Below are 25,629 nucleotides of genomic sequence, written 5' to 3'. Positions count from 1 at the left end.
GACCCCTGGTCAGGATGCATGCCCTGTGGCTTAGCCAAAAAATATTTATATATATATGAAATATAATCCATGTGATAATCATTTTGATTGTCTCATCTGAACTATTTACATATCTTGAGATGTGTGTGTGTGTTACAATATTTACTTTGCAGATGGAAATTAGAAGTGTAAATACTTTCATCAGACAGAAGACAGAAGAGGTAGATAAATTCAGCCCACATTTTTGCTGGAAGATAAAGTAAGTGGTATCATAGGCTGACTGAGAAGAGGGTAGACCAGGTCTTTGAAAGTCTCAGAAAACAATTGTTACCCATCCCCTGCCCATTGGACAGCCTGGTTTGCCTCTCTTTTCTAAGTGTTCCTTTCACCTGAGATCTGTGAATACTCACCTAACGGACGGCTGATGCCAGAACAGTGGCTCGGGATGACAGTCTCTGTGTATGTGGCAAGGAGCACCACACTCAGGGTTATAACTCCGGGAACCTCTGATCTCATCTCCTTCCATTTCCTGTGACTATCATGTTATCCGCAGCAGGAATGACAGAGGCGTCAAGGGGATATCATGTTAATTGACAGAAAAAAGTTTGTTCACCCTCTTAATTATTATAAACAATTACTGGTGGTTAATGAAAATGCCCAAAGAGACTGTCACAATTAATTAGAAGAGAAACACTCTGGAGATTTCTAGTGATGGGAAGTAGATATTCTCAGATATAACAAATGAGTATGGAGAATGTGATTCCACTTTCCAGATAGATTAATGGTTATTTTGAGAGATTAATTTCCCTGAATGGTAGTTCCATATACTTCATCACAAATCTCAGATACCCAGGCAACTGTGATATTAAGGGTGAAATAGAAACACACACACAGTGTATAAGGGGGCTACCAAGGATATAGAAGTAAATAAGGACCTTTTTTTTAACCATTTTCATTTTAACAAAGAGGTTATGTCAGAGGATGAGATGGTTGGATGGCATCAGCGACTCAATGGACATGAGTTTGAGCAAACTCCAGGAGGTGATGAAAGACAGGGAAGCCTGGCATGCTGCAGTCCACAGGGTTGCAAATAGTTGGATATGACTTAGCAACTGAACAATGATGTTTGTGTCCAAAATTTTTGCAAGAAAATTAACAAAATTACATAGAAGTAGCTCTTGAATTAAGCATGAAGGAAGTTTTGGGGAGCGGATGGCTACAGCAACCTCAGTATAACTGTGGTTTTGAAGGATCTAAGCATGGAGACATACATTGCTGTGTTGGCCACCCTGTTAAATATTTCAGAAGTGAAAAAAGGGAGGGCTTAAATGTTTATCCTACCCTCTGGTATACATGTATCTTACCAGATCTTCCAGAGAACTTCCTATAGCCTATTCATGAGATCCACTTAGCATGATGTCATCAGTGTATTGGAATGTCAAAATGATCAAAATCCCTTCAGATTATGTTGTGACATACATAAGAAAAGTTGTCCTCGCCCTGCGGAAAGAGAGCGAATGTGAACCACTTTCTATTCCAGGTAATTTAAGGTTGCTTTTGCCTTTTTTCCTTATAGAAATTCAATATACAAATGTTTATCAATTGTCTATAATTAATCACTTTCCTAATTTGTGTATCTCCCCCCCAAAACACCAAAAGTCTATTTAATTTGTAAAGTTGTTTGGTATCTGGCAGTGGTCCCTTGAGAAGGTCCTATGGAGACCTCATCTTAAACTCCATGGGTCATCAATATTTATCTGAAAAATGTAGATTTTGTTCTGAAAAAGGCAAGAAAAAAAGAATACATGAACAAAATGATAATGCCTTGCTTACTTTCAATGTTGATGTAATTCATATTTGTTGTGTAAACATAGGAAGCCATAGGCTGGAGACTGAGAGAGTGAAAAAACCTTAAGAAATTGCAGAAATGCTAGTCAGAGAGAGAGAGAGAGGAACCACGAGAGAGCTTCCAAAGCACAGTCGGTTTGAGATCATCACTCCCACATTATAGAGGGTAAGAACATGAAGCAACCTGAAAATCAGTTGTAACATTCAATGTCCTGGACCATTAGAGCTGGAAGGAAGCTTATCATCAAGTTTCCCTCCCATTGGTTATTTGTCCATATGTGAATATATTTGAAGACAAGTTCAGGATATATATGAGACTGCTAAGTCACTTCAGTCGTGTCCGACTCTGTGCGACCCATAGACGTCATCCCACCAGGCTCCTCCATCCCTGGGGTTCTCCGAGCAAGAACACTGGAGTGGCTTGCCATTTCCTTCTCCAATGCATGAAAGTGAAAAGTGAAAGTGAAGTTGCTCAGTTGTGTCCGACTCTTTAGCGACCCCATGGACCACAGCCTGCCAGATGCCTCCATCCATGGGATTCTCCAGGCAAGAGTACTGGAGTGGGGTGCCATTGCCTTCTCCAATATATGAGACTAACAAATTCTAACATGAACTTTTGTTCATATTAAAGGTAGCGATTAGTCAAGTTCTTGTTCATTCACTTGAATTAGATAAACCAAAAACCAGAGATTTTCATTTTATAATTAGTAAAATGGCATAATTCAGGGAAACCGAAAGACTTACAAAAGACTAGAATTACTGATACAAAAGATACCATAAGACTCTTTTTATCTCACTTTAAGCCAGAATTTTTCCCCCTTTATGACAGTTTCTTTTTAAACCACATTCTCTTCATACCACTTTCCTATAAACCTAATTCAGTGGAATGAAAAATGAGGTCTTCCTGTAGTTGTCAGGTTTGTATTTTTTTTAAGATTTTTCTGATGTGGACCATTTTAAAAGTCTTTCTTGAATTTGCTACAATATTACTTCTGTTGCTTAAGTTTTTTGGTTTTTTTTTTTTTTGGCTGTGAGGCATGTGGCATGTGGGACCTTAGTTCTTGGACCACCCCCTGCATTGGAAGGTAAAGTCTTAACCACTAGGCCGCCAGGGAGTTCCCAGGTTTATATTTCATGAGCCTGTCAATATGAAAAGTTTTCACTCCAGACTCTGAAGAAGAGACACCTAATTGTCCCTGAAATGTTCTATCTGGTTTTGGAGAATGGAGGAGATAATGTTGTAGGAAAAAATGGTACTTCTGAGAACCACTACTGTGGATCAAGGTCAGTTTAGGGAAAGGATCATCACCACTGAGTTTCACAGAGGGACTCTGGTAGAAAATACTGGAATGAGGTGTCAAGTTCTTGGGAGACAGTGTCTGGTCAGGGAAAGACACTCACTATGAGAGCCTTCTTAGACGAGGCCTTCACACTTTGCATGGGCCTCCTCTACGGTGGAGTCTGTTTGGCCTGTACTTTCTCCTTCTGCTAAAAAGTTAACACACAAAGATGGAAACCAGGGGGCTGCATTGGCGCTGGGGGAATAGGCCCTGTTGGCCAGAGTCAGTGTCCCAAAGTAGATATATAAATCTGGCAAGCAGATTCCCTAGCCTGGTGGTTTGGAATTTAAAGAGTGTCACATGAAGACTGGGCTTCCCGGGTGGCTCAGTGGTAAAGAATCTACCTGCCAATACAGGAGACTCAGGTGACTCAGGTTCAGTCCCTGGGTTGGGAAGATCCCTTGGAGGAGGAAATGGCAATCCACTCCAGTCTTCTTGCCTGGGAAATCCCATGGACAGAGGAGCCTGGTGGGCTCCCAAAGAGTTGGTTACAGCTGAGCGACTGAACATGCATGCATGCATGCACATAGAGACTGAACTTGATGAATGTGAGTGTGTTAGTTGAAATTTCCAAGAGTCCTGACAAGTTCATCACCACCTAGAGCAGCCCTAGGTCCTGCACTTTCAGCTCATGGTGTAAAAAAAAAGCATCGTTGAACACACTGAAACAATGAACACTAACAGGCCAGTGTGGGAAGGAAGGTCCTCAGCTTTGTGGATCAGGCCCCAGGGAGAGATGCCAAAGCAGAGGGCAGGCTCTGAATTTACACCTCTGCAGCCTGTTTTTTTATCAGAGTCACGTGGGCTGCAGACTTGGGCCAAGCCTTTAAATTCAAAGCAAGCTGGAGGGGGTGGGTTGGAGGCTTGGCGTGGCCTCAGGCTGTGTAAGGTGGCGGGCCTGTTGCCAGCCATGCGGAGGTTGAGAGTTGTCTCATTCCTGGACACGATCAGCTTGCTGCAGGTCTCTGAAGTAATCAAAGTAAATGCTCGTTGCCCCGTCTGAATGGACCGGCCCCTCCTGACACCTTTCCACCTTGGCAGTCCTATGGAAGACCCCTTTCACCTCTCCCTCAGCCTTGAATCTTGGCTACTCCAGCATGACACCACACAGCCTTTCTTTGTTCCTTAAATTCACCTTATTCGTACCTGACCGTTCAGGTCTGATATGCCTGTGTCCCTTTGAGCACCTGTTTGCAGAGTAGCAGAGCGAGGTATTGAGTGCTTTGGGTTTAGCGTCCTTCACTCTGAGGACCTCCATGTTGCTAAATGAAAACAACAAACGGATCCAGGGGAGCTGTGCTGACTAAATGGTCCTGGGGGCTCCCACTTCAAGCTCCAGGAAACCCACATTTCTCCCCCTAAACTCTAGTGGGAATCCCAAGGGCGCATATTAACCGTGGTGGCCCCTGCTGTTATCCTGTCCCCTTTCCCCAGACACAGGGGGGCTTTGAGAGCTGGGGTTAACTGCATGGGCCTTGCTTCCAGCACAAATGATAGCAGAGAAGGAGCCGGTGTTCAAGTACTGACTGCCTGCTTATCTCTTGCTTTCTCTCCCTTCGTACTGGAACAAGGTTGCTGAGCGTGGTCAGCTGTGGAGCTGAGAGCAGGGCGGGGTGAGGCGGGAAGGCAGGTGTGTCTCAAGGGTGAGGATAATGTCAGGTTGCAGCTTAGGCCCGTGTGCAACTTGCCTTGGCAGTCCAAGCGAGGGTTGGACTGAGAATTTCCAGACAGAGCATTTCAGAAGGGAGTGTGTTTATTAAGAGCAAAGAACAGACAGTGTGGGCACTGTGAGCACAGCGGGTCGACCTCCTGTCAGACCAGGGAAAGTCGATGCTTTCGGTGGGTTAGTAGTCAAAGTGTATAGCCTCAAAATGAAGAAAATTCCTGCTGGAATGTTGGCGTTACCGGGGTAGTCATCTTTGCCTATTATGGGGTCAGGAAGCCTACTGGTGGTATTGGGGGGCTTTTGGCACCAGTTACAAAGGGGGTCAGTCAGCTTCAGAGGTGACTTTGGTTCTGGTCTCTGCTTCAGTGGCCTTGGTGCAAGGCCTCCCACCCTGTGACCTTGGGGAGGACTCCACAGGGGCTGTTACGAGAGGCACGTGTGAAGGATACAGCAGATAAAAGGGTTCAAGGGTACCGCTGGTGCTGAGGAGGTGAACTAACGGTGGTGAGCCTCTTTCCAGAAGCCTGTGTCTAAGAAAATGGAACTTCTGCATCTTCTTCCATCAGGCCCTGGGCACACAGGCATGGAAGCCATACTCACTTGAACAAACAAAGCGGAAGCATCGGATGGCATTTACACAGCCTGGGATTATTTTCTACAAAGAAGCAACTGGGAACCTCGGTGTAGCAGAGGGTACCCTAGAGGAACTCGATGTAAGAAATCTACTCTTTATATTTTCTGTGTTCTCATGCAGTAAAGACAAAAGGAATTAAAAGTTAATGGGATGGGCTGCTCTCCTGGGTATCACAGGTCTCCCTGCTTCCTCCCTTGTCCTCTGTGATCCAAGTTGCTTGGAGGAACTTATGGTTTTTCACAACACAAACTCAGACCCTGTTATCCCCTTTTTTCAAAGCCTCTCAGATCTCCTAGAATAAAAATTCTGAATAAAAAGGGAACATTTAAGTAATAGAGGTTCTACAGCTTACTTTATTCCTGGTACCTCTTTTAAAACTCAGAATAGTTCTCTGAGTGAAAGATTTTTTTATCCCCATTTTATATCTGTGTGCACTGAGGTTAAAAAAAAAAATTTTTTTTTTTAAAGCAAGTTGACCGGTATCTCCCAAACAGCCAATCTGCCATGGAAACCCATGTTTGCATGACTCTGAAGCCCAATTTCTATCCTCTTCTCTGTTGAGTATCAATATTAACCAAACCCGCCAAAGACAGTGGAGGAAAACTGAACATTATCTTACTAGAATTTTCTTTATTCAACTGGATCATCATCCCTCAACCACCTGGTGACTGAGTATTGTCTGTGGCTGTTTTTTTCAAGGAATCTTAGGACCTGTGGCCTATCTTTCAGGAAGTGACCACACGGGTGGAGAGGAGAAGGTTGTCATTTGTACAGTGTCCTCAGAACGCAAGCTTTATGCCTGGGATGTGCACATGGCAAATCTGACCAATGAGCTGCATAGTTAATGCTTGTCGGTGTCCATCCTGTTAAATCACAAGAAACAAGTGCTGGGAGGAAAATGATTCTCAGAATTGGTAACAGAACCAAGGTTTCAAGTCAGGTGTTCTAACTGGTAGCCTGTGACCTTTTCATTTAGACTCTAGAAGCTGAATTCAATTTGGAAAACCTTTTTGTTTTATGTTAGAGTATAACTGATTAACAATGTTGTGATAGTTTCAAGTAGACCGCAAAGGGACCCAGCCATACATATACACGTATCCATTCTCCCCCAAACTCCCCTCCCATCCAGGCTGCCAGGTAATATTGAACAGAGTTCCCTGCGCTGTACAGTAGGTCCTTACTGGTTATCTATTTTTTTTTAATAATTTTATTTATGTATTTATTTTCGGCTATGCTGGGTCTTCGTTGCTGTGTGGATTTTTTCTAGTTGCGGTGAGTGGGGCTTGCTCTCCAGTTGTACACGGGCTTTCCATTGTGTGGCTTTTCTTGTTGCAGAGCACAGGCTCCAAGGTGCAGGCTTCAGAAACTGCAGCATGTGGGCTCAGTAGCTGGGGCTCCCAGGCTACAGCAGAGACTCGCTAGTTGTGCTGCACGGGCTTCGTTGCTCCACAGCATGTGGGATCTTCCTGGATCAGGGATTGAACCCGTGTCTCCTGCATCAGCAAGTGGATTCTTTACCACTGAGCCACCAGGGAAGCCCAGTTGTCTATTTTAAATATAGCAGTATGTGCATGTTGATCTCAAACTCACTAGCTTTCACTTCCCTTCATCCTTTCCCCAGCAACCAGAAGTTCATCTCTAAGTCTGTGAGCCTGTTTCTCTTTTGTGAATAAGTTCCTTTGTATCATTTCTTTTTACATTCTGCATATAAGGGATGCCATATGATATTTCTCCTTCTCTGTCTGACTTACTTCACTCAGTATGGCAGTCTCTAGTTCCATCCATGTTGCTGCAAATGGCATTATTTCATTCTTTTTTAATGGCTGAGTAATATTCCATGGTATATATGTGCCACATCCTCCTTTTTCATTCCTCTATTGATGAACATTTAGGTTGCTTCTACGTCTCGGGCTATTATAAACTGTGCTGCAATGCACACCGGGCTGCATGCATCCTTTTGGACCATGTTTTTCTCTGGATATATGCCCAGGAGTGGGATTGCATGGTCATATGGTAGTTCTATTTTTAGTTTTTTAAGAGACCTCCATACTGTTCCCCATAGTGGCTGTACCAATTACACTCCCTCCAACAGTGTAGGAGAGTTCCCTTCTCTCCACATGAGAGTTCACTTTTAAATGTATATTTCTATATATAAGCTTATACAAGACATTTCTATTGGTAGCATGAAATGACTTTGTAAAATAAGCAATCTTTAGTCATCGAGCATCTCTGTTATCTATTCTACTGCTTCTCTGTCAGCTACTGGCATTTGTTGTCTTGGCTTTTTCAGAAAGTTGCCTCTAACTCAGCTCACTTCCAAGGGCCACAAAGGTCTTAGATCTGGAGGAGCAGATGTGGTGTAAGAAGCACTGAATATGAAGCTGGAAGAATGCAAAGTAGTTCCCGAACTGTTGTATTTTATTTGCTTTCCCTGTTTGTAGTTCTCTCTCTTCCCCTTAAAAAATTAGACAATGATCTTTAAACACAGGGTCTTCTGAACTACGATGAATACTCTTTTATGAAAATAAGCGTTAGCTGGGAAATGATGAAATAAAAGTCTACTAGAGTGCTCATACAGTGCTATATGTCAATTACATCTCAGTAAAGCTGGGGAAAGAAGAAACTAGAAGGGTACTCTCTTGAATAACTTTTTCTAGAGGAAGTTAGTCACCACATCCCTGAGGACATTCAAGAAGCCCAGTGGACAGGTCCACATGTCAGAGAACGCCGGTCTCCTGCCAATAGTGAACACCAACTTGCAGTCATATGAATGAGCCATCTTAGAAGCCGATCCTCAACCCCAGATAAACTTGAGATGATTATATCATCAGCCAACATCTTATTGCAACCAAATGAGACATCCTAAACCATAGCCACCTAGGTAATCCACTCTTTAAAGTTTTGACCAATAGAAGCTGTATGAGTTAAGTGATTGTTGCTTTATGCTGTTTTGTGATTTCTTATGCGGCAAAAGGTAACAAATACAGTTAATACCTGAAAATGGGCTGCTTCCATAACAAAATCTAAAATATGGAAGAATTTTGGGGACCAAATGATGCTAAAATCTAAGAAATGGGCTCAAAAAAAGGTCAATCCAGGGTAAGGTCAGTAAACGATACTATAATGTTGAAGCCAAAAGAGGTGGCTATAGAATTCTCTGTTAGACCATGGAATGATCTAAGGCAGTACCTCAGAACTGTTCAACCATCTTTTCTTCCAAGAAGCATGTGTCTTCTAATTTCATGGCTGCAGTCACCATGTGCAGTGATTTGGGAGCCCAAGAAAATAAAATCTGTCACTGTTTCCACTTTTCCCCCATCTATTTGCCATGAAGTGATGGGACTGGATGCCGTGATCTTCATTTTTTGAATGTTGAGTTTTAAGCCAGCTTCTGCACTCTCCTCTTTCACCCTCATCAAAAAGCTCTTTAGTTCCTCTTCACTTTCTGCCATTACAGTGGTATCATCTGCATATCTAAGGTTATTGATATTTCTCCCAGCAATCTTGATTCCAGCTTGTAAGTCATCCAGCCTGACATTTCACATGATGTACTCTGAATATAAGTTAAATAAGCAGGATGACAATATACAGCCTTGACATACTCCCTTCCCAATTTTGAACCTGTGTGTTGTTCCATGTCCAGTTCTAACTGTTGCTTCTTGACCTGAATACAGGCTTCTCAGGTGACAGATAAGGTGGTCTGTTATTTCCATCTCTTGAAGAATTTTCCACAGTTTGTTGTGATCCACATAGTCAAAGGCTTTTGTGTAGTCAATGAAGCAGAAGTAGATGTTTTTATGGAATTCCCTTGCTTTTTCTATGATCCAACAGATGTTGGCAATTTGACCACTGGTTTCTCTGCTTTTTCTAAATCCAGCTTATACATCTGGAAGTTCTCAGTTTATGTATTATTGAAACCTGGCTTGAAGGATTTTAAGCATTACCTTGCTAGCATGTGAGATAAGGGCAATTGTGCAGTAGTTTGAGCATTCTTTAGCATCCCCCCTTCTTTGGGATTGGAATGAAAACTGACTTTTTCCAGTCCTGTGACCACTGCTGAGTTTTCCAAATTTGCTGGTATGTTGAGTGCAGCACCTTAACAGCATCATCTTTTAGGATTTGAAATAGCTCAGCTGGAATTCCTTCACTTCCACTAACTTTGTTTGCAGTAATGCTTCTTAAGGCCCACTTGACTTCACACTCCAGAATGTCTGGCTCTCGGTGAGTGATCACACCATCGTGGTTATCTGGGTCATTAAGATCTTTTTTGTACAGTTCTTCTGTGTATTGTTGCCATCTCATCTTAATGTCTTAGCTTCTGGTATGCCCTTGCTCTTTCTGTCCTTTATTGTGCCCATCTTTTCACGAAGTGTTCAGTTGATATCTCTTATTTTCTTGAAGAGATCTCTCGTCTTTCCCATTCTAATGTTTTCCTCTATTTCTTTGCATTGTTCATTTAAGAAGGCTTTCTTATGTCTCCTTGCTATTCTCTGGAACTCTGCATTCATTTGGGTATATCTTTCCCTTTCTCCTTTGCCTTCACTTCTCTCCTTTTCTCAGCTATTTGTAAAGACTCCTCAGACAACCACTTTACCTTCTTGCATTTCTTTTTCTTTGGGATGGTTTTGGTCACCACCTCCTGTACAATGTTATGAACCTCTGTCTATAGTTCTTCAGACACTGTCTCTACCAAACTTAATCCCTGGAATCTATTCATCACCTTCACTGTATAATGATATAGGATTTGATTTAGGTCATACCTGAATAGCCTAGTAGTTTTCCCTACTTTTTTCAATTTCAGTCTGAATTTTGCAATAAGGAATTCATTATCTGAGCCACAGTCAGCTTCAGGTCTTGTTTTTACTAACTGTATAGAGCTTTTCCACCTTTGGCAGCAGACAATATAATCAATCTGATTTCAGTATTGACTATCTGGGGATGTCCATGTGTATAATCGTCTCTTGTGTTGTTGGAAGAGGGTGTTTTCTATGACCAGTGCGCTCTCTTGGCAAAACTCTGTTAGCCTTTGCCCTACTTTGTTTTGTACTCCAAGGCCAAGCATGCCTGTTACTCCAGTATCTCTTGACTTCCTACTTCCATGCCAATCACCTGTCTTCTTGGAGTCATTCCTATCACGTATGCTGAGAGTCACAATATATCAGTAAATGTTGGCCACACAAACCTCTTTACCATCTTGGGCTTTGACCTACTTCAAGTACATTGCCCCAGGCATTCTTTTTTCTGTAAGGTGTTTGTTTATTTATTCTTTTTGGCTGTGCTGGGTGTTCTTGCTTCACGGGCTACTAGTGGGAAGTAGGGGCTGCTGACTAGTTGCGATGTGGTGGTTTCTCTTGTCCCTGAGCACAGACTCTAGAGGGCACATGGGCTTCGGTAGTTGCAGCTCCCGGGCTCTAGAGCACAGGCTCAGTAGTTGTGGCACATGGGCTTAGTTGCTCTGCAGCATGTGGGATCTTCCCAGACCAGGGATCGAACCCATGTCTCCTGCATTGGCAAGCAGTCTTTACCACTGATCCACCAGGGAAGCCACCAGCCATTCTTCTAAAAATATATTTTTCTGAATTATTTCATACGTATATCTCTTCTTTCAAGTGTGCAGTATTATATAGTACATGAGCTTGGACAAGGACTATGTGGGGACAAGGAGATATGGTTTTGGGGAGACATTGAGAGAGTAGAATAGTGTTGATGTACTAATGAGTAATTATCTTTGAGAAAGTACTTCGGTGCTTACAAAGTGTTATTTCTTGGGATATCCTCCAATCTTTGTGAAGTAGACTAATCAGAGGTTTTACTTTATTTTCTGCTTTCTAAATATTTTATGTATTTGTTTATTTTGGCCATGCTGCATCTTTGCTGCTGCATGCAAGCTTCTCTAGTTGCAGTGCTCAGGCTCCTCATTGCGGTGGCTTCTCTTATTGCAGAGCATGTGCTCCAGGCACGCGGGCTCCATAGTTTCAGTGCATGGACTTAGTTGCACTGCACGTGCAATCTTCCGGGACCAGGGATTGAACCTGTGCCCCTGCATTGGCAGGCGGATTCTTAACCACTGGACCACCAGGGAAGTCCAGGTCAGAGGTTTTAACCTCCATTATGTGATTAAAGAAATGGTGGCATATCTTGCAGCTGACAGTACTGTTTCCTGTACTTGAGGATTTCGTGTCTCTTTCCATGGGCATGATGGTGATGCTTTGGTTTCATCTTTGCTTTGGCAGTTGTGAAGGTGACATCTACATGTTGACAGGGCCTGAGTTAAGGAACGTTCCTGAAGTGAATGCATTTCAATGCAGAGTTGGTTTGCTACATAGCCCAAGAAATGGATCTCTGCGTCTGAGACACATGAACAGATCTTGCCAAAGACAGGTGCTACTCTGATAACTTCAGGAGGAGAGCATCAAGCTTTAGGAAGGCAAAGTTAAGCAGTATTAGAAAAACTTAGTGAAACTTCCACAGAACTTAGTAGGGACCGGACATACTGCTCCCACCTCTCCAAGGCTGTATCACATTTTGAATCCATTCCTATAGCCAAGAAACAACGTTCTCCAAAGCAATAATATCCAGTTGCAAAGACAAATATTTCTTAATAAACATTTGCTCATGAAGCGTTAATCAGCCAGAGAGATGGAGGAGGGTAAAAGATCAAGACATAAGGATCTTCAGGAACCTTATTCACTTTTGCTTTCCTTACTTTATTTCCTTTGGCTGGAAACTACAAAGGTAGTGAAAGTTGCTCAGTTGTGTCCAACTTTTTGCAACTTCATGGATTGTAGCCTGCCAGCTCTGTCCATGGAATTCTCCAGGCAAGAACACTGGAGAGGGTTGCTATTTCCTTCTCCAGGGATCTTCCTGACCCAGGGCCTGAACCCTGGGTTCCTGCATTGCTAGCAGATTCTTTACCATCTGAGCTGCCAGGGAAGCCCACAAAGAAGTCCAGAAGTGAACAAAAATGCATGAGCTCTGAATGTCACTGAGAAAGTCTCTAGCCTGTAAGCAGGCCATTTTTAGCATGGCTAATGTGGACTGGGTGCCAAAGAATAAGGAGCTAAGAGAGAAGGCCACGAAAGCAAAATAGGACCTGACTTGTTCTCCAAGATCTTCCCTTCTGTTCAGCCAACCTCGTGATCAGGGGTCCACCTTGGCAAGAAGAGACGCTTCAGGGACACTGCTCTATGTCTGTCCACGACAGGCAGGGTTGGCAAGCTGTTACCAAATGACAAGAAGTGACCACTCAGTGCTTCCTGAGATTCAGAATAAAGCTCTGCTACAAACAGGCTTTTGAAGGAGGCTGTTCTGGAGTCACTCCTGTCCTGAGATACTACGACTGCCCCCTTCATCTGCCGACATGGGCAGTCATCTCTCCATAGCTATTTTTCACGGAGTGCTTACTGAGAAGTCAGAAGATAAAGCTCCCCTGTCTCCCTCTCATTTTCATCATGCTGCAGAGCCTGCTGGATCCCAAGGAGAACACATAGGGTAACACTGATGTTTCAGAAAGATGGAATTTGCTACTTTTGATCTGACATCTGATATGATTAGGGGCTGGATAGTCATCCCAGGTAGGCTGTGCCACATGAGAGGTGCTGGTTTTCTCCCCCGATACACACGTGCCTTCTTTTTTTATCTATAAATGTGTGTCAATAGGTCTATCTGTGTTAAGGGTGCCAAAGATTTCCTCACCTGGTGGCTGACCCCTGCCAACTTGACCCTAAGGTCCATGCTTCTGACCTCTTTGTGGAGCCCTATCCCAAGGTCACAGGTGCAGTGCCTTGTACCAAGGCCATGGATGCAGAGCCCCACACCAGGGTCATCTCTGGAACTGACTGAGCCCCATGGCATCCTTTGCCATGAGCCCCCTAGATCTAAACTGGCCTGACCCTGACCCCATATTAAATAAAATACCCACCCTACTACTCACCCTATAGTAACCCTAACCAATCACCAAATGCCACCCTTCCAGCAGGAAGGTCTTATTATATCTGTTGCAAATTTGTCAGCAAAGAAAGTAACTCACTGTGAAGAAACTTTTAAGGAAAAAATGCAAATGAGAGCTTTGGGTGATTAACATTTACCAGTCTACAGAGGGCTGATATAAAGGACACTTCATTGTTGCTTAAGAAAAGTAGGTGCATAGTACAAGTTTTCTAAAGACATCGAACTGCCTTTGAAATTTTTTTATTGTGACTGTAGCTAAGTGAAAAATTAGTGTTTCACAGTAACTACAAACTGGTACCAGACTGGAATTTGGTTTTCTCTCTCTGTTAAGAGAACAAAGTTTTCTAGGAGTGTTAACTTTTGATAGCAAAATATGTGAATTTATTTGCTTTTAAGTGATTTATTGCCGAGGTCCAGCCCCGGCTGATCCAGGGTATTCGAAGGGGAGACGGAGTAGGCGACCTATTTATTTATTTATTTATTCAGAGATATAAAGAATAATAGAATGAGGATAGCTCAGTAGGAAATTTCAGTGGAGAAAAGAAGCTGAGTAGCTTGGTTTACGTGGGAGAACAATAAAACTTCAAGACAAGAAGTTTGCACCACTTACGTAGGCCGCAGGCGTCCTTCCGTTCTCCCGAAGGAGAGGAGACACTGAGGCCTCCCCGGTCGGATCTTAGAAGCCCAGGCATAATTAGTAAGCATGGTGGGTTCTGCGCTCCAGATGGAGACTCTGCTGGAAGTTAAAGGGAAGAATGACACGGGGAGACCAAGCGTTGGTGAGCAAGGCCCATAGCTTTATTTTTAACAGGGGCTTTTATACCCTAAGTTACACATAGAGGATAATAGGGGATGCAAAGTCAGCAGTCGTTGATGCTTATCAAAAACCAGGGTTTCTTTCCTGCAAATTTATCGTATACAAATGGTTTAGGTGATTTACATCATCTTCTGGCCAGAAGGCCTATTAACATTTTATGACTCTTGACAAGGACTTATCAACAAAGACTTATTTTCTCTAAGAGTAATTATTTTAAGGTTTGGCGCCATCTTTCGAAGATAAAATTGCCTTCCTATAGGGTGGAGGTGTAATGGGTTTACAAAGGAAAGAATTTATTACCTTAAGGGTCTAAAGTTACTAACACCAAGGCCACTACTTATTTTTTCTACATAGCAACTATATTAATTAATACACATTCAAGGATACAATTCAGGGGATGTGGAAACTTGGCAACAAACATTGGCTCATCAATGAAATCTTTTACTAGTTTTATTCTGACAGTTTCTAACTCTCTGAGAGGCTCTAAGTTATTTGAATATCTTAAGCTTCCCGTGCCTCTCAAGGCTGGGAGACTGTAAACAATCGTATGCATAGCTGTAGGTGTCCGGGTAAACTTGTCAGGCGAGTTAGAGAGCCATCTGAGGGGTTTGGATTTAAACACTCCTAATTGCCCAGGAACTTTATTAATTGGAGCTGTAAGTTAACTCTTTGACAGAGAGAGTGAAATGGTGGTGGGGGACAGCCCCCAGTAAAGTCAGAGGTGAGAGCACAAAGCAATAAAGTAGGCAGACTCTGGTTTTTTGGGGGTAGATGCTCGAGAATATCCGGGGGCACTCCCGAGGCTCGATCCTGCCTTTGCGTATGCCGAGCCTCCTTCCTCATGACCTTTGTCACAAGTGGAATGTCTCTCACCGGCTCCCCGCAATTTATATTTGTTTTTAAAATCTTATTACTTCGGTAAAGTTCAGTTCAGTTCAGTCGCTCAGTCTTGTCCAACTCTTTGCAGCCCCATGGACTGCAGCACGCCAGACTTCCCTGTCCATCACCAACTCCCAGAGCTTACTCAAACTCATGTCCATCGAGTCAGTGATGCCATCCAATCATCCCATCCTCTGTCTTCCCCTTCTCCTCCTGAGAAATCTGTATGCAGGTCAAGAAGCAACAGTTAGATCTGGACATGGAACAACAAACTGGTTCCAAATCAGGAAAGGAGTGCATCAAGGCTGTATATTGTCACCCTGCTTATTTAACTTATATGCAGAGTACATCATGCGAAATGCTGGGCTGTATGAAGCACAAGCTGGAATCAAGATTGCCGGGAGAAAGATCAATAACCTCAGATATTGAGATGACACCACTCTTATAGCAGAAAGTGAAGAAGAACTAAAGAGCCTCTTGATAAAAGTGAAAGAGGAGAGTGAAAAAGTTAAAACTCAACATTCAGAAAACTAAGATCATAACATCTGGTCCCATCTCTTCATGGCAAATAGATGGGGAAACAGTGATAGACTTTATTTTGGGGGGCTCCAAAATCACTGCAGATGGTGACTGTAGTCATGAAATTAAAAGACGCTTGCTTCTTGGAAGAAAAGTTATGACCAACCTAGACAGCATATTAAAAAGCAGAGACATGACTTTGCCAACAAAGGTCCATCTAGTCAAGGTTATGGTTTTTCCAGTGGTCATGTACGGATGTGAGAGTTGGACTATAAAGAAAGCTGAGCGCTGAAGAATTGATGCTTTTGAAGAATTGATGCTAAAGAAAGCATGACGCCAAAGATCATGCTTTCAGAAAGATCTATGAAGATTATGGCACATGCAGATAAAGCTCATTCTACTGCTACAAAAATTGACCCCTCATTGTCAGACTTCTGCTATCCTAATGTCCTTAAAACATGTCAACAGCCTACTCTTAAGTCAGGGAATTTGAAATGGATAAACAATAACTGTAAATCAAACAGTCAGAAGCTATGGGAATTCCAAGATGGGTGCTTGGTTTTTCCTGGCTCCTTGGTAAATCTCATTTTTTATTTGATGGGTTAAAGCTTTCCTGGTTGCAGGGTTAATGCCCTCACAATGGAAAAAATAAGTTTCACTAAATATTAAACTCTAGTTTTGTTCACTGAGGTCTGTGTTTACCAAGACTCACTTCTGAGACAGTTCTTTGATATTATGTTATATTGTTTGTTACTAAATTTAATTAAGTTATTAAAAGGGACATTCTAAGCTTGTTTCTGAAGCCTAACTTCACAATCAATCTTTGGATAAAGATCAGATACTACATGATCTACAGCCAGGAGATTAACACCAGGCTATAATCATTCAACAGACTAAGTCAGATAACCTAGGTATATTCTGGAATACATCTCATGGAAGTTCTTGATTTTAATTATTACTTACTAATACTGCTAGCTATATTATTTGTTTTGCCTGTTTTACAAAATTGTTGTCTCTTACATTACTAAATGTGTGACTGAGTCTTTGATAAAATGATGATATATACTTCCATATGAGATCAATGATTATAACAGTGTAACTCTAGATATGGGAAGAAGCATCAGGAGGGACTATTTTCCTGAACCGGAGACTACTAGTGAGGCAGTATGGTGTAGAACTTCTGCTACTCGCAAGGTACAGTTCAGTAATGGCACATTGAGTAGCCAATTAGAAAAATCTTTGAATATCTGGGAATGGGCATTCCTAGCAATGTGGGACAAAATAGTTATAAAAGGCCCCCAATAATGGTCTGATTTATGACCCTGAAGGGGCTCTGCCGACTGGAAACTGGCACTTGTCTTCTGTTTCTCCAAAGATTGGGCTTCCCTAGTGGCTCTGATGGTAAAGAATCTGCCTGCTATGGAGGAGACTCGGGTTCAATCCCTGGGTTGGGAAGATCCCCTGGAGGAGGGCACGGCTACCCATTCCAGTATTCTTGCCTGGAGAATCGCACAAACAGAGGAGCCTGGCAGGCTATGGTCCATGGGATCACAAAGAGTACGACACGACTGAGTGACTAACACTTTCACTGTCTACTAAGAATTAAATCAAGAGCAATTGCAGCTGCTGAAAGTGCACCCTGAAAGGAGTTCAGGGTGGAGATCAGAAATGAGGCCCGCTGTGCTCTGGGAAAAACTGGCAGAACAGGCCTTCAGATAGTTGTTTTCACATAAAGATTTTCATGAGCTCCAATTCTTGCATCTTTTCATACCTAGAGAAACACTTACATCATGGACCAATGTCTGCTCCTAGTTCTTCTGGCTAGTCCCTCTTCTAGCCCCCCTGGCAGCTTTTCTACTTCTATTAATGTTCAAGCCATGCATCTTTAACCTTCTTGTTAAGTTTGTATCTTCTAGAATACAAAAAATAAATCCCCAGATGATGCTGCAAGGAGAGTAGCTGGTTGGCACACAGACTACACAGGACTAGGCCACCTTGTCGTTCACGGGCTCTCATCTCCCTCTGTAAATGCACCCCAACAGAGAGTAGACATTGGGAGCTAGGACCCTACAATATCCCTGTCCAGCATGAAGAATCTAGGAGCAGTCTTCACCCTTTGCCCAATGACCTGGGTCCCCATGACCCAAGACAAGGATAGGTAATCAGTTGATCATGTGCAGGGTGTTCAGGGGTCAAAGACTTGGCCCATAGATAAAAAGAGGGGAGAATATGGAGCCCTGTACCACGGCCACAGATGCAGGGCATTTGTACCAAGGCCATAGATGCAGAGCCCCACACCGAAGTCATCTTTGGAACTAAGCACCTTAGCAGCTATTGCCATGAGCCCCCTGATCTAAACCAGCCAACTCCCTGACCCCACGAAAGTGAAGGTTACTCAGTTGTGTCCAACTCTTTGACACCCATGGACTATACAGTCCATGGAATTCTCCAGGCTACAAGACTGGAGTGGGTGGGCCGTTTCCTTCTCCAGAAAGTTTTTACCCACCCACTAGGGTTAGTACCCACCCTAGTACTCACCCTGTAGCAAGCTAAACAATTACCTAATGCCACCCTTCCAACAGGACTTTTTTTTGTCTCAAGACTTCAAAAATTGGCTACTAACCCACGAAAGAGGTCGGCTCTCCCTAGTCCATCAGGGGTGCTTACAGCACCCTCGGTATGTCTGCTCTTTGTTCTTAATAAACTCACTCCTTTCTGAAATACTCTGTCTGGACACTCATTTCCCACCCACACTCAGACCTTGACACTCTACATTCCACCCAGCTCTCTGAGCAGACAGGTTTGGATTCCCATGATGCTTTAGGGCCTGGATTCCCCTGAGCTAAGAATCCAGCCCTGTGTTCCTGTATCGGAGCACCTATCAGCGCCATCAGTGACAGGTATTCGTCAGGCGCTGGCCTGCCCTTCCTTTTCCTTACTGGGCTGAAGTCCCATGGGAGCAGGTTTTTTCATTCACTGCAAGAATAGTGCTCTGACTCAGTGATCCAAAGTGTGCCTGCCAATGTATGCATGCATTCTCTATCATTCTCTAAAACAGCTCATTTGGTTGCAAGTTTCCATCTGTCCGTTCATACGGAGAGTCCTGGTGGGAATGGGCATCAGAGATGTAAACATGATTATTTCTGAAACTGGGACATACCTGTTGCCATTCACCATCCACGGCCTCCTGCTGCAACGATTTGAGCACAAGAGGATCATCGGCAAGTCGTTGCTCTGACTTTGACTCTGGGCTGCTCACCCCCTGGTATCCTTTGCAGGATTCTCTCCATGTCCTGACCCCATCCGTGGATGACTCTGCATGTGTTCACGTGGGGAGAGGGAAGCTGTTATCCATACCTCAAGAGCTGCTGTCGCTTGGAATGCACAGAGTGATCAGACAGCAAGCTGGTAAGTCCTGTTTTGTGACTTTAATCTTTCCCTAAAGATTTAAAATTTCTATATAGGAAAATTAATGAAGGGATAAAAGCCATTTTCAAAAGATTATTTGAGGAAGTATATATATATATATACACACATAGTTGTTGTTTATATACAGTTGTTTTAAGTTGTATATATATATTAAGTTGTATATATATATTAAGTTGTTTATATACAGTTGTTTTAAGTTGTATATATATATTAAGTTGTATATATATATTAAGTTGTTTATATACAGTTGTTTTAAGTTGTATATATATATTAAGTTGTATATATATATTAAGTTGTTTATATACAGTTGTTTTAAGTTGTATATATATATTAAGTTGTATATATATTAAGTTGTTTATATACAGTTGTTTTAAGTTGTATATATATATTAAGTTGTATATATATATTAAGTTGTTTATATATAGTTGTTGTAAGTTGTATCCAACTCTTTGTGACCCCATGGACTGTAGCCCACCAGGTTTCCCCTATCCATGGGAGTTTCCCAGGCAAGAATACTGGAATGCATTTTTTTTTTCCTTCTCCAGGGCATCTTCCAAACCCAGGGATCAAACCCACATCTCCTGCATTGGCAAGCGGATTCTTTACCACTGAGCCACCAGGGAAGTATAAGTGTATAAAAGGATAGCCAGATTTTGGAGTTTGTCCACAGTCCTTGCAATAGATTTCAAAAGTCTTTCCAAACTGGCTCTCAATTTATATTCCCAAAAGCAGTGTATGAAAGATTTACATCCTCAGTATCCTCTCTTTACTTGCAAAGTATATATGCTTTTTGAGTTCATTAGTCATTTGGGTTCCATCTTCATGGAGCTGTCTTTTATTTTCATAAATTGCTTGCTTGCCCTCATCTAAGTTGCTTTTCTTGAGATCTTTACATACTGTGCATACAGGTCTTATCTTTTACATACTTTACAAATATTTTCTTCCAGATTGTTGCCTGCCCTTCTCAAGTTTATCTTTGGCTGCTGCTGCTAAGTCACTTCAGTCGTGTCCGACTCTGTGCGACCCCATGGACGGCAGCCCACCAGGCTCACCTATCCCTGGGATTCTCCAGGCAAGAACACTGGAGTGGGTTGCCATTTCCTTCTCCAATGCAGGAAAGTGAAAAGTGAAAGTGAAGTCACTCAGTCGTGTCCCACTCTATGGACCCCATGGACTGCAGCCCACCAGGCTCCTCCGTCCATGGGACTTTCCAGGCAAGAGTACTGGAGTGGGGTGCAATTGCCTTCTCCATTATCTTTGGCAATATCTAACAAATTGTATATACTTAGATCCTTTGAACTACCTATGCCACAAAGGGAATTTATTGACAGTACACCTTCAATGATTAAAAATAGACTAGTTGTTTTTTACAGCATTAGTTGTAATTGCCAAATATTAGAAACCACCTCACTGCCCAAATCTAAGAGACTGTTTAAGTTACTATGGTACAGCCACACAATAGACTATTGTGCAACTTTCATTTTTCTTAACATGGGAGAATTCCGTTTAGATGAGAAGTTATTTCCAGTGTTTTTGAGGTAAAACTATACTGTGAAATATGAGGAACTAATATATGAGTAAACTTAGCAGATTTCCTCTCAAGTCTTCGTTATGATTTTATTTTTACTTTGACTGCACTAGGTCTCTGTCGCTGTGCACAGGCTTTCTCTGCGGTGAGCAGGGGCTGCTCTTCCTTGTGCAGAGCGGGTTTCTCATCGCAGTGGTTTCTCTTGTTGCAGAGCACAGGTTTTAGTGGTTGCAGCTCAGGGGCCCTAGAGCACAGGCTCAGAAGTTGTGGCACACAAGCTTCATTGCAACACGTGGAATCTGCCCGGACCAGGAATCAAACCCCTGTCCCCTGCACTGGCAGGTGGATTCTCAACCTCTGGACCACCAGGGAAGTCTCCTTTCAAATCTTTTGCTCTCTGTATCATACATAAGAAATCTTAGCCTACTCTAAATCATAAAAATTTATTGCCTTGCAATTATTTCATATTTTTCAATTCATATAAAATCTTTTAATCAATTTTTAAATTGAAGTACAGTTGATTTACAATGGTGTGTTAATTTCTGCTGTACAGCAAAGTGATTCAGTTACAAATATATATATATATACAGTCTTTAAAATATTCTTTTCCATTATAGTTTACATAGTATATTGAATATAGATTCCTGTGCCATATAGTAGGAGCTTTTTGTTTATCCATTCTATATATAATTGCTTTAATGTCCTAAACCCAGTATCCCAATCCATCCCTCCCCCAATCTCCTCCTGCTTGGCAACCACCAGCCTCTTCTCTATGACCTTGATCCTGTATCTATTTCAAAGGTAAGTTCATTTGGCTCATATTTAATATTCCACATATAAGTGATAACTTACAGTATTTGTCTTTCTGACAATTCATTTAGTATGATACTCTCTACTTACACCCACATTGCTGAAAATGGCATTATTTCCTTCTTTTTTATGGGAGAGTAGTATTCCATTGCGTATATGTACCACTTCTTTACCATTTTGCTCTTTGATGGACATTTACACTGTTTCCACGTCTTGGCTGTTGTGAACACTACTGGTATGAACATAAGGGACGCATACAACTATTGGAATTAGAGTTGTATCTGAATATATGCCAAGGCTTGCTAAGTCACTTGGCATTTCTGTTTTTAGTTTTGTGACGAATATTCATCAGGTTTCCATACTAATTTCCAACATAGTGGCTGTGCCAACGTACATTCCCAGTAACATTTAGGAGTGTCCCATTTTCTCCACACCCTATAGCAGTTGTTATTTATAGACCATTTAATGATGGCCATTCTGACCAGTGTGGACTAGTACCTCATGGCAGTTTTGATTTGCGTTTCTTGGCTGGGCTGGCTCTTCCTTGCTGGGTGGGCTTTTCTCTAGTTTCGATGAGTGAGGGCTACTCTCTAGTTGCAGTGCGCGGGCTCCTCATTGCGGTGGCCTCGCGTGTTATGAAGCACGGGCTCTAGGGCTTCACTAGTTGTGACTCATGGGCTCAGTTGTTATCACTCCCAGACTCTCAGTTCAGTTCAGTTCAGTTCAGTCGCTCAGTCGTGTCCGACTCTTTGCGACCCCATGAATCGCAGCACGCCAGGCCTCCCTGTCCATCACCAACTCCCGGAGTTCACTCAGACTCACGTCCATCAAGTCAGCGATGCCATCCAGCCATCTCATCCTCTGTCATCCCCTTCTCCTCCTGCCCCCAATCCCTCCCAGCATCAGAGTCTTTTCCAATGAGTCAACTCTTCACATGAGGTGGCCAAAGTACTGGAGTTTCAGCTTTAGCATCATTCCTTCCAAAGAAATCCCAGGGCTGATCTCCTTCAGAATGGACTGGTTGGATCTCCTTGCAGTCCAAGGGACTCTCAAGAGTCTAGAGCACAGCCGAATGGATGGGGCACACAGCTCAGTCGCTCTGCAGATGTGGGATGCTCCTGGAGCAGGAATCGAACCCAAGTCTCCTGCGTTGGCAGGTGGCCCCTGAACTTGAGCACAAGGGAAGCCCTGATTTGCATGTCTATACAAATCTCAGGTGTGGGGTAACTGGGTCATAAACCAGCTCTCCTTTTAATGCTTTTAAAGGAACCTCCTTCTTGTTCTCCATACCATCTGGTACCAATTTCCATTCCCAGCAACACAGGAGGAGTGTTCCCTTTATCTACACTCTCTCCTGCATTTATTGATTATAGCCTTTTTAATAATGGTGGCTATTCTGGCTGAAGGGAGATGATTCTTTGCTATTGTTTTCATTTGAGTTTCTCTGCTTATTAATATGTGCAGCTGCTATTCATAGGCTTTTGTTTGAAACAGTGAACACTAAAATTTACCTATTGAAATTGGCATCTAGCAGGTTGGCTCTGTTTTGAATTCATTTCTGTTACCTACCCCAGGACATTTCTTCAGGGCAAGTATCATCGACAGCCCCATAGTCCTGTTGAGTGGTGGTGAGTCCTGGTGAGTGGCCAGAAGCACCGCTTTTCGTGTTGTTTTTACAAAAAGCCACCCCAAGGTGGCAGTAATTCTAAATTGGCAATTATGGTTACAATGGCAACCGGAGCCATAGGGACTGTCCTCTTTCTGGGTTGTCAGAGTGGGATGGATGTGCCAGTAGAAACACCCAAGGACTTGTGTCTTTTGACTTACTCCCACTTACCCTTCAACCTCCAGTCATTCTTAACGTCTGATATACAGGTGCTCTGAGGGTGCTAACATCCATAGCTGTGGTCCCTCTAAGACAAATGGCTGGAGGTGGGAAACCCAGCACCAGGAGGCCAGAAGACTGTTTCCCAAGAAGATCCATGACATTTTGAGTGCACCTGCCTTCACTTAGCTGTTGGAGGGCCTGCATGGGTCTGGAGATTGTGGTCCCACCCGGAGGAGGCAGGCACTCCAGGTCCGGGGTAGGATGAGGTTCATTTGCTCTCATAGTCTTCTAAATTCCACCATCCCCCCTGGCTGTCTTTCCATGGAACTCAAGGCTGCACAGGCTCCATGCTTATGACTCCATTCCAGTTCCCCCAGGCCTGAAAGGAATATAGTAAGCATTTCTTCCCCACCCCTTTTTAAAAATTATATTTTAATCTTTTATTTGCATTGAGGGGATTCTCTTTATTCTGTGTCTTTTCGTTGTGCAGAAGCTTTATTCATCTATGCCTATAACTTGATCTAGTTTGCGCATGTATGTGTTTCGAGATGGGGTTTCCTGGTACAGTCAGAGTGCTGAATACGTTGCCTGTATTAATGACAGGTCCATTCTGCTCACCTATTGTAGGTATTTTAGCGTGTCTCCATGAACAGTCCAAAGGCTCGCAAAGACTCAGACATGACTGAAGCAACTTAGACCGCACACACGCACGCATGTGAAAACCAGCTTCACAGTTGTGCTCTCCACTCCAGCCCCCGATTCTTTCCATCTGGGAATCCTGAGTTTGTTTTCTAGGTCTGTGAGGTCTCTTTCTGTTTTGTAAATGAATTCAATTCTATCCAATTAGAAATGCCTCCTCTTGTGAGTATCATGTGAAACGTGTCTTTCTGCATCTGTAGAACTTCAGTTAGTATGATTGTGTCTGGGTCCATCCATGTTGCTGCTAATGTCCTGATTTGATTCTTTTATATGAAAACTTCATATTCTATTGTATACATGGACCAGATATTCTTTATCTCCCCGCCTGTCCTGGGGTATTTTGGTTGCTCCCCAATCTTGGCTACTCTCAGTAGTGATGCAGTGATCGATGGGGTGCGTGGGTGCTCTCAAGCGATGGTGTTCTCCAGATATACTCCCTGGTATTGACTGGGGAGCCAAGCACTACGTCTCTTTATAGTGCTTTCCGGAACCTACTTTCTGTTCTCCATAGTGCTTTGTACTAATTTCCATTCCCAGAAACCCTGGAGGATTGTCCCTTTTACCTACACCATCTCCCACATTTGTTGCTCGTAGCCTTTCTAATGATGTCTATGCTGACCTGGGTGAATGATACCTCCTCGTTGTTTTATTTGCATTTCTCGGCCTGGTAGCAACCCACCCCAGTATTCTTGCCTGGAAAATCCCATGGGCAGAGGAGCCTGGTAGGCTGCAGTCCATGGGGTCGCTAAGAGTCGGACACGACTGAAGCAACTTAGCAGCAGCAGCAGCGGCAGCCTGGTAGAATGTCCAGCATTTGTTCCTAGGCTTTTTTTTTTTTCAAACAGTGCCGGTAAAAGTTACTCATGGAAAGTTTCTTGGAAGGCCGGCCCTGTTATAAATTCGTTTTCGATTACCTACCACAGGACATTTCATGATAACTTCTGCCATTTACAGCCCCGCACCTGGTGAATGAATACTGAGTGCACCGGTATTGCAGAAAAGCGGCAGAAACACCTGTTTTCATGTTGTTGTTACAAGGAATGTCCACATGGTGGCAGCATTTCTTCATTCCCAACTCGGTTTATTAGGGCAATGGGAGCCTTAGGGACAGTCCTGGTCCTGCGTTATCAATTAGAGTGCAGTGTTTCAGAAGAAACACCCAAGGACTTGTGTCTCTTGACTTCCTCCAGCTAAACCTTCACCCCTCAGATCAATCCAAAACTCAGGAATACCGGAGCCCTGAGGTGGCTTCGGCCACCTGATGCAAAGAACTGACTCATTTTTAAAGACCCTGATGCTGGGAAAGATTGAAGGTGGGAAGAGAAGGGAACGACAGAGGATGAGATGGTTGGATGGCATCACCGACTCTATGGGCATGAGTTTGAGCAAGCTCCGGGAGTTGGCGATGGAGAGGGAGTCCTGGCGTGCTGCAATCCATGGGGTTGCAAAGTCGGATATGACTGAGCAACTGAACTGAACTGAGGTGGCTAATGTCTGTAGCTGTGGTCAAGCAAATAAAAAGGCTGGAGGTGGGAGACAGCCATCTGGAGATCTGAAGAGCGGAAGACACTTTTCCAAACCCAGAAGATCCACAACATTTTGGGTGCAACTGCCTTCATTTAGCTGTTGGAGAGCCTGTCAGGATCTGGAGATTGTGGCCCCATCTAGGGGAGACAGAAACTCCAGGTCCGAGAGGATTCATT

General features: G+C 43.1%; 1 protein-coding gene across 2 annotated transcripts; it reads left to right on the top strand.

Annotated features, from left to right (window-relative positions):
* The first annotated feature begins 3,822 nt into the window (after positions 1–3,822).
* Positions 3,823–20,153, top strand: LOC123330937. 2 transcript variants are annotated; one of them, XM_044933612.1, is made up of 4 exons: positions 3,823–4,128; positions 5,400–5,546; positions 18,911–19,040; positions 19,607–19,991. In XM_044933612.1, the coding sequence occupies exons 1-4, from the start codon at positions 3,838–3,840 to the stop codon at positions 19,705–19,707; spliced, it is 669 nt and encodes a 222-aa protein (XP_044789547.1). In that variant the 5' UTR covers positions 3,823–3,837; the 3' UTR covers positions 19,708–19,991. The 2 variants fall into 2 exon arrangements, 1 of the variants encoding a protein (XP_044789547.1); XR_006547230.2 differs by lacking the exons at positions 3,823–4,128; positions 19,607–19,991 and adding exons at positions 4,878–5,006; positions 20,009–20,153.
* Positions 20,154–25,629: the final 5,476 nt, after the last annotated feature.

Source organism: Bubalus bubalis, chromosome 21 (assembly GCF_019923935.1).
Source record: "Bubalus bubalis isolate 160015118507 breed Murrah chromosome 21, NDDB_SH_1, whole genome shotgun sequence".
Taxonomy (NCBI): domain Eukaryota; kingdom Metazoa; phylum Chordata; class Mammalia; order Artiodactyla; family Bovidae; genus Bubalus; species Bubalus bubalis.
Note: the sequence above shows the minus strand (reverse complement) of the source record. Positions and strands in the feature narration are given on the sequence as shown.